The sequence below is a fragment of the Haemaphysalis longicornis genome, unplaced genomic scaffold (genome assembly GCF_048455015.1).
Source record: "Haemaphysalis longicornis isolate Haplotype H1 unplaced genomic scaffold, Haemaphysalis longicornis Haplotype H1 scaffold_1, whole genome shotgun sequence".
Taxonomy (NCBI): Eukaryota; Metazoa; Arthropoda; class Arachnida; order Ixodida; family Ixodidae; genus Haemaphysalis; species Haemaphysalis longicornis.
The window spans coordinates 367,473,321-367,482,393 of NW_027526203.1; the positions used below are offsets into that span (position 1 = coordinate 367,473,321).

General features: G+C 49.6%; 1 protein-coding gene across 1 annotated transcript; it reads left to right on the plus strand.

The window, feature by feature from the left end:
- Positions 1-5,759: 5,759 nt before the first annotated feature.
- On the plus strand, positions 5,760-6,550 carry LOC144160346 (poly(A) polymerase type 3-like). The gene has a single exon (XM_077691772.1). The coding sequence runs from the start codon at positions 5,906-5,908 to the stop codon at positions 6,548-6,550; it is 645 nt and encodes a 214-aa protein (XP_077547898.1). The 5' UTR covers positions 5,760-5,905.
- Positions 6,551-9,073: the final 2,523 nt, after the last annotated feature.

Sequence of the window (9,073 nt, forward strand, 5' to 3'; positions counted from 1 at the left end):
CTGACTCTTCTCCCGCCTTCAAGAGGCCTTATATTTTCCTACTGGCGTACCAGTCAGCGAAGCGTCGCATGTGCGCTTGTGCAGCACTTGTGTGAAGCGAACTTGACTTGGAGCTAGATACAGTGTACAAACAAACCAAGTAAAGAAAGGCACATTCTTCCATTCACAAACGTGTCCTGGCTTCGTTTCAACTAAGCGAACGAATTGCGACCAAGCAATTTTTTTTTAACCTCCTTGATTGCGACGACCTGCCGGCGGCCGGCGGACGAAACGCTGGGCCGACTGACTCTGTCGGCCGGGGAGCCGTGCAGTAGCGCAGCCGTGGCGCAGCCAATTGCCAGCTCATCCCCTCCTGACGTCACACGAAAACGCCACAGAAAATGGGCGAGCGTAAAGAGAGGAGGACAGCATTTTCGAATTAGTTTTTCTACTAAATAAAATCGCGTAAACGCGCCTAGAGTGCTCGAAACATGGCCTGGGGACTCCGGAATACAATTTGCGCTAGTAATCCCGTAATGTTTACATATCACTTCAGTGTCCCTTTAATGCGCTGACACTGCACTTGAGCTTCTATGAAGCGCACTGTAGTGGAGGGCTTTGGATTAATTTGGGCCACCTGGGGATCTTGAATGTGCGTCGAAATTATGACACTTGGGTAATTTTGGTTTTCGCCCCCATCTGGAAAGTGACCTCTGCGGCTGGGAATTGAACCAGCGTTCTTGGGCTCAGCAGTACAGCGCACTGAGCCACTTTGTAGGGAGATTAAACTGGCCTATTGTTAAATTTATTCCTTGGACGCAAATGCCACTTATGAAGAGTGCGACTTTTACTATCTGGCAAGCTGGTTCCAGCAACGCAAAGGGAGGTGTGCTGGAATCTGTACACAGTGCAATAAAGCGCCGCCACATTGTAAGTTCTTTTTGTTGATTGTACAAGGAGTCTACTTGGAGGCTAGAAAACTAAACGGCAGCCTCGTGACTGCCAGTCTCCAGGAACGGCAAAAGGGTGTTAAAATAAAAGTAGTTGAGCTGGTCTTTCATAGCCTCCCATTCGACGCGGTTCAGCCGAATTCGTTCGATGAGAATGAAATCCTTTCCATAGACAACAAAGTCGCCCCAGCTTAGTGCGGGCTCCCCCATCTGGCCTATCATTTGCGCATAATAGGAGTTGTCTCGTTTGAGCCTTGGGCCATTTTCTGTCAGCTCGCTGCAGAAAGAGCCGCTTGCCAGCTCATCCCCCTTTTTGTCCCGAAGGGTGTACGGGCACTTTATCTCGAGCACCCCATACGACCCCTCGGCTGGGTCGAAGACGAGCCTGTCAGACGATGCACCGAGCCAAGGAAAGGTGGGGTTCACCACCAGGCCACAGGGGAGGACTGTCACGTCATGCCCCATGGTACGGAGCACCTCTGATAGAGCTTAGCAGCCATGGGCTCGTTGGAGATGCCGTGCCTGAATACACATACAACAGCATGTCACAGTGCTGCCCAATACAAATAGCAATAGATGGTGTACTCGCCTGCCTTAAATGTGCTTGTTCAACTAGCCTGGCAGTGCAGGGAAGTTTAGCTTATATACAGGGTGGCTAATGCAGTGACACCGAGTAATGTAGATGACTTAATTGTCATCAGTTGCTTTGCATTTGCAGAAAATGTGGAGGAAAATATCTGCTTAGAAATACAAAGATTGTGTTCATGAGGCGCCTGTGAACAGCACAATAGCCTGCTGCCCTCCCTCCCCTTCCCCCATACAACTCCACAAAGCTTCCAATCGTTGCTTACGTGAATGCGCTGTCTGTGTTCCTGTATCTGTCAGTTTTTAGGTGCTTATCTGCATTGTTAGTGTTTGTGTTCACTTGTGTGTCTGCACTTCTTTCACTCATATTTGCCCCTCTCATCTCCATATGGAGTAGCAATCCAAGCTCACTGCCAGGCTAACTTCTCCTTATCATTAAAGGCATCCCACCTCCCTCATCCAGGCATATGAATGGTTTACTGTCCCACCAAACCTACCTTGTAATTTAACACAGCAGTCATCATAATATTACGAATGTATACACGGCACAACATCAATGGACAGAATTCTTAAGCATTTTTTTTTATTTTCGCAGTTGTGCTGCAAAATTTACAGCCCACAATAAATTACAAAACTTAAAATTAGAATTACTTCAAGAAACATTATACATGTGCACAGTAAAGAAAAAACCAGTAAGAAAAAAAACCTATTGCAGTATGTCTTTGAAGTATTTAAATACGTTACATTCTCCACATTATCATTACAACTGAGTTTATGCACCTGATCGGAGCCACCCGCGAAAGGTCCCTGCTCGCTGTCAGTGACTGGAGGCCTTTCACAGACCACTCCCTCCGCGTCAGCACAACGCCAAAGTTGGAGGACGTTAGTCTCAGGCTCCGCTCTTTTGCCTACGTTGCGCAGTCGGACTGTTGCCGCGTGTCACGCTCCAGGGCCAGCGATGCCTGCCGCGATGTCTCCACCTTCTGCAGGGTGTTGAGAAAAAGTGAAAACAGGCAAAAACGGTAACTAACCTCTGTGTGCTAAGGTTCACCAATAAAGACAAGGTGAGCACAATTGAATGCAAGCGATTTCAGATTTTCTTTAGTAGTGACTAGTGGGTGAAATCGACCAGAACCACCCACACTGGTCGATTAACACGTGTCCATCACTTCGAGTTGTTGATCAATTCGCTCTTGCGCTGCAATTGGCTAGCCTCCTGGTTAGCTCAGTTGGTAGAGCAACTGGTCTGGTTAAGCAGTGGTCCCAGGTTTGAATCCTGGACCAGGACGAATGTTTCTTCCAAGTGCGAAGTTTCTGAGAAAGCTGTATAGATTTCCTTTGTAGCCGTATGGCTGCACTGAGGTGGATGTCCAACTTTCCTTCGTAGTGTGTGAAACCTAAATAACATGCTGTGGCAGACAAAATGCCAGCAAATATAAAGAAAAGGAGTTGCATTGTTTTAGACACGGCAACAGAAGTGAGTGCCCACGTGGAAACGACTCGGTGGATCTCGGCATGTATGCCAGGAAGTGCGTCGGCATACCTCAAGGATTCCGATGGGAAGCTGGTAGCCATGGCAGCGCGTCCTTGAAAAGGTCTGCCGCAGGCACCAGCTGGGTGAACGGCGCAGACACTGGCCCAATGCCCAACAACTGGGCACTGAAACCATGCGGCAGCAGTGCCTGCTGGTAGGCAAGTGGGGACGCTGCTGGGGCCGGGCCGTACTTTGTCTCCTTGCTCGGTCTTCCTGATGTCAGCAGCAGGCCCCGAGCAAAGGTATTGTTCGGGTTCCGTGCGAGCATCCTTTGGCACAGCCGCTCCTTGGCAGCTGCTTGCTGTTCTGCAGTCTGTGGACGTGCCCTGCGCTCTGTCGGCCGGGCGAGTTTCGGGACGCTCAGACCGCCTTCCCGTACGCTCCGCCAGTCAATGCCCTGGATGGAGCTGCCCCTGATGGCACTGTCACGGGGCACCCTCCACTGTTGCGGCAAGTCAGTGCACGCCATGTGCTGGGGTGCTTCCTGGAAGCCTTTGGACTGCAGGAGGGCAACAGTCCGCAGCATACCCATCAGGTGGTTGCAGGCAACCTTTCCTACAGGCCATTCACAGCTCCCATCGGCCACTTCTCCGTGCTGGCCAACGGCGGCTATCACGCTGTATGGTGGGGCCGTCTTTCTCTTGCTCCGGTGGCACTGTGCCCGAACGAACACAAGTCCACGGCTGAAAAGAAGTGTTCACAATGTGAGGAGTTCTCTTAACTTATGTTACAAATGAAACAACCGATACAAACCCAGAAGCTGCAACATGCACCCCTAAGCATACATTGCTTGTTAATGGAGGTATGTTATAAGGCCGCACTACCTAAACAGTATCTTTTTTTTTTTCGCTCGAACGGTCGCTTCCTCCTTTTCATTTGCTCAACCCCCTTTGCCTCTAAATCCTTAAGGCCCGTTCACACTTGCGACGAAAGCGACGAGATTTCTGTCACGGCCACAAAAATAGGCCCGAACCAAACGACAAAAAATGATCGCCGCGCGTCAAAGCGACAGAATGCCCGTCTCTTTCGTCGCAAGTGTGAACGAGCCTTTATTTCCCTGCTTCACAGGCGCGATCCCCATTTGCTAACCAAGTGTCGACGTAGCAAATGAAAGGCCGCTGTTATTTATTTATTTTTTTTATTTATACAGGCACCTACATCGCCCTCACGGGCATTATTGTAGGGGGGAAAACAAGCAAAGGAATACAGTACAGTCAATATAACAAAAAATGGTTGCGGGTAAAAGGCTGTATGGTTGAAACAACAAAGTGTTGACTTACACTGTCATAAATAAGGCATCACATTGCAAATACAAAGCAAAAACGCAAAAAACGCTGTTATGACGGTTCTAGTGCTCGTGCTTTCGCGCTGCAGCACAGCGTTTCCCCAACTCGTATCAGGGCTGGCGCATGCCAAACGGAAGACTCGAAAAGCGTTTTGTCACAGATCAGCCAGAAGCGGGAGGCAACTGTTCCAGTTCCGCCCGGCTCTCCTGTCCGTGTAGTCGCGTACTTAGGTTCGACGTCGAAAGCACGCCCCAGGATTAAGCTCCCCGCTTGCACGGAAGCGCAAGTAACTCTCGCAATGTTTCTTTCAGTCGATCGGCTGCTCACGGTCTACAAATGCTTCAGTTGTCACGCTGTGAACACGACGAGAGGAAAAAAAAAACAACGCGGCCTGACGGTTGACCATGCTAAGAATCTTTCACGTTCACTTGTGCTGCGGCGGCTGAACAGTCGCAAAGGCGAAGGAAAAAGCCTTACCTTCGCTGGGAGCTGTTCGTCCTCACCGTCGACGGAAGCACGTAGGACTCGACGCTGAAGTTATAACCTCTCGAATCCTCTTTCGGTGGCCGACCTGCTCGAGTAAAACTCGACAAGTTTCTCTTCCCTGAGTGGCGGTAGGCAGGATAAATTGTTCTTCCACCCGGTAATGGGAAAAACAATCTCACAAGAGCTTGCCATGCTACCTCACGAAGAGCGAGCGGGCGAGACTTTCCTTCACAATGGCGGTGGCACACAGTGTTGCCAGCGGCGCACAGGGTTGACGCCTTTTTGAAAGGGGTCTATTGTCCAAAGTTCCACCGGTGAGTGTTTTTCCGATATTTCCGGACTAATCCGAAAGCCCGGAGCACTAGGTAAGAGTGAAAGAGGAAAGGGGTGTGGGATGGCCGCCACATTCGTCCGGTCAAGTCTGCCTCGCTCATGAACTCCCACGAAGAGATGACATGGCCGTACTTGCTGCGTGCAGGTTATGGAGTGGGGTTTTCCCTCCTCCAATTAGACAATTCCGGGACCTTTGTGCTTGTTCTTCAGTGGTATGAGGCCGGGACAATCCCACAGTAGATGTCGTACCATTTGACAGACACGGGCATCACGCGTGCATCAGGTCACACTCGCCTCGTGGTGGCCCTCCTCGGGTTGCCCTGTGTTGTCCGTGTGTGCTCTAGGGTCAGCGCCACGCATTCTTTTAGATGCGGCGTGTGCTCGCCACTTATCCAGTACGCCCTCAGTAATGGCAGTACCTGCCCTCGCCTTGTATTTAACACTTCCGCACCGCACGGAAGCCGCTTGGGAAGTGGGTGGTGAATGCGCGGCACCTTTGACCTCAGCTCCCGTTTTGCTTGCAGTTTTAGCGGATGGTTCAAGAAGCAGTGGAGCTTGAGGGACTATACCGAAAACTGGTCTTCGTCTTCCACTTCGCTACTTGAAGTCGCTACGATACACAATTGCACAGCAGACGGTCTGAATTAAATTCTATGCGTGCTGCGTTTTAGCGCGTAATTTTCACCCATGAAGCTCTTTTGGGGACTAAAGAAGACCTGAGGATAAACGCAACTGCGCCGGCCACGTCCACCATGTCGAGCGTCCCTGCGCCGGGGGGTCGCGGGGACCCTCCCCCGTCGGATGGTGGGGGTGGCGGCACCTCGCAACCGCAGCCACAGCAGCAGCAGCAGCCGGCGGCTGCCACCTGTGGGGGCAGCGCCATGGTGGGGGTGGTGGACAAGACACTGGGCATGACGTCGGCTATCAGCACGGCGCCGCCCAAGGCCAGCGACCTGCAGCGGACTCAGGAGCTGGAGGAGACGCTGCGCCAGTTCGGGCTCATCGAGTCCGAGGAGGAACTGGCACACAGGATGGACGTCCTGTTCAAGATTAACCAGCTCGTCAAGCAGTGGATCTACGATGTCAGCATCAAAAAGAACATGCCTGCCAGTGTGGCTGAAAACGTGGGTGGGAAAATCTACACCTTCGGGTCGTACAGGCTGGGAGTGCACACGAAAGGAGCTGACATTGACACCCTGTTTGTGGCCCCACGTCACATTGAGCGCAGCGACTTCTTCACCTCCTTTGTCGAGCTCCTCAGGCAGCAAGACGAGGTCAAGGACCTCCGGGCTGTTGAGGAGGCCTTTGTGCCTGTCATCAAAATGACCTTTGCTGGAATTGAGCTGGACATGCTGTTTGCACGGCCGTCCCTTCCAGAGCCGTCGCCAGGCGGTTGAATTCCGGAAAACGCAGAAGAAAGAAAGACGGGAAACATCTTCTAATCGTAGGCCGGGGAGCATGCTCGACAATTCAGCGGGCTCCTCACCCTTTGTCTATAAGTCATCTTTTTCCAGCCATGATCTGCGCATGCGGTACTCTCGTACCCATCACCCCCGCGCTGCCGGTCCGCCATTACCTGCGGGCGCTTTGGTCAATGTAAACAAGCACTCCTCAACTTGCTTCTGCCTTCTAGTAGCGCTGCATATTTTTTTAATGCGTAAGCGCCTTAAGGCTAGTTCTCTAAAAAAAAATCGCAAATCCAAGAAACTCAATTTCTAAAATTGGGTTTTTCACATTGCATTGTTCTACTGCAGTGAAGCTTACTCATAAAGAAAAAGACGCTGCATTTGCTAAAAACGGATAGGAAAGAGGCGAAACAAGAAGAACAAAAAGAAAGGTTACAATAAAAGCCTGATGTGAAGTCTCAAGACAGTAAATAGGTCGCGTAAGAAAATCTAGGAGGACTTTGTTCGTAAGTGTCACTAATGCTGCCAGAATGTTTACGGGCTACCAGAAAAATTCTCGCAGAAATTCCGTTAAGATTGTTTAACGAGTAAACGTTACTTTCCCAGGTCGAGGAAACCGCGCATCCGGCTGGCGTCCGCAAAAAGCGTCCACAAGGCGGCTAAACCATGGCGTACTCTCGGTTCCCATTGGATATGGCGTGTTTTATTTATTTATTTACGTATCTACATCGCCCGTCTAGCATTATAGTAGCGGGGACAGACTAAGAATATACAATACAAGTTTTCCCACACATACATGAAAGGTGAAAAAAAAAACAATTTTAGGAAAAATACATGGCATCTAAATATTGCGTAGCTCCACACTTGACTGTATGACTACAGCACTAAACATGCATTTTATGAAAGAGTATGGGATTACACAGCGCCCACGAATAGAGCTCCGCCCAGTAAACGGTACATACAGCTCGGGGCGCAAAGTGTAGGGAACAATACAGCACGCTGGCTAGCACTTCAAAAACACCAATAGAAATTTTAAATGTTGAGTGCAATCTCATCTACAAACATAATCATGGAGTGCAGCGGGAAACCTCACATCAGGAGCAACTTGAATTACGCCAAGAGGCAGCAGATTCTACTGCCGTATTGTGCGGAGTAAAAAGGAATCTGGGTTGTGCGCGCGCACGTTTCTCTTACCTTCAATGGATTATCGCGACGCCCGGGTATATATATTAGTGGTAGCAGATATACCTCTTTGTTTAGCGGTGTGTGATAAAAAAAAAACGTATCTCGTAGGAAAGTGAGACTGAAAACAACTCAGCGTAGTGAAAGATCTTCGTTGGCGCCTTTATTCTGAGGTACTGCTTGGGAGTAAGGCTGGGCATGGATTAAAATTCCAATCCCATTCGACTGGCATTCATCGATGAGTTGGTGTGGTTCACAGAAGGCATAAAAAGAATGAGACCAGATTTCGCGTTCGCAGTCACCTTTTTTTTTTTTTTTCAGGTCATCAACACAGAGGAGTCAAAATCATAATATATACATTTTCACATTTTGAGACATTATTGTGTATTTATGTTCAGGTGGGCTGTTCAGGTGGGCTGTCCAGGTGGGCTAAAAATACCCTCGCGTGAAACAGGCGTGACGCGAACGCATGTTTAGCTTGCGATATTTCTCGAAGGCGCGAGGCCGGCGCCTCTCATCTTCGTTGCCACTACATGCGTTTGTGGTTTTAACCATGGTATTATAACAATGTGTTGTTGCTAAGTAAGGCAATTCCGTCAAATATGTTTGTAGGGCGTTTTGGGAGGCTTGATATCTAGTCTACTTACTACTCTCCTTACGCAAGTTGAACCGATAAACTGGTTAAAAAAACCGCGAGCAATGCATTAATTGATTAATGAATAGGTTAATCGAACAATCATCCACCCCTTCTTGGGAGCCAGTAAATGCCGCTTATGAATCGTGCGGCATGGTTTTGTATGGCTTCTCAACTGTCGATAAGAAGCTGCGTGTGCGGATCCCCTACTATGGACGCATATTAAAGATTTGGGCGAACGTTGCTTAGGTAAAGAGTTTTCTTGACGTCAAGTGATGCGCGCTTTAAGTTCCATTTAATCCGGAACAAGTGGATCCAGAAAAAAGCCCCAAAGAACGGCGCGTGCGCAAGAAATCTCGCCCGTAGTATCATTTAACGTTCAGCTTCTGTGGAGGCACTTTTACCGCATCATAGATGGTGATTCTGCAACATGCAAGTGCAGTGAGTTCGATGTCGAGGTTGTAGGCTACAATCGACATCGGTAGAAGGCTCGTCGGCGAACCCAGCCAAAAGAAACGCCTTCGCGCTCTCATCTCATAAAGACATGCTTAGGTATCCTCGGCGTCTTTTTATCCACGCTTTTCCGCAGGTCTATAGGGGAATTCGTACGCGTGCACAACAATGCTTATAAACGAAAATTACAAAAGCGTTTCGGGCTGACCGCGCTGTGAGCCCATGGCTTCCAGTCGGAGAGTGAC

Bases quoted from the DNA above. Each gene is read 5' to 3' on its own strand.
- LOC144160346 (XM_077691772.1), top strand. From the start codon at position 5,906: ATGTCGAGCGTCCCTGCGCCGGGGGGTCGCGGGGACCCTCCCCCGTCG.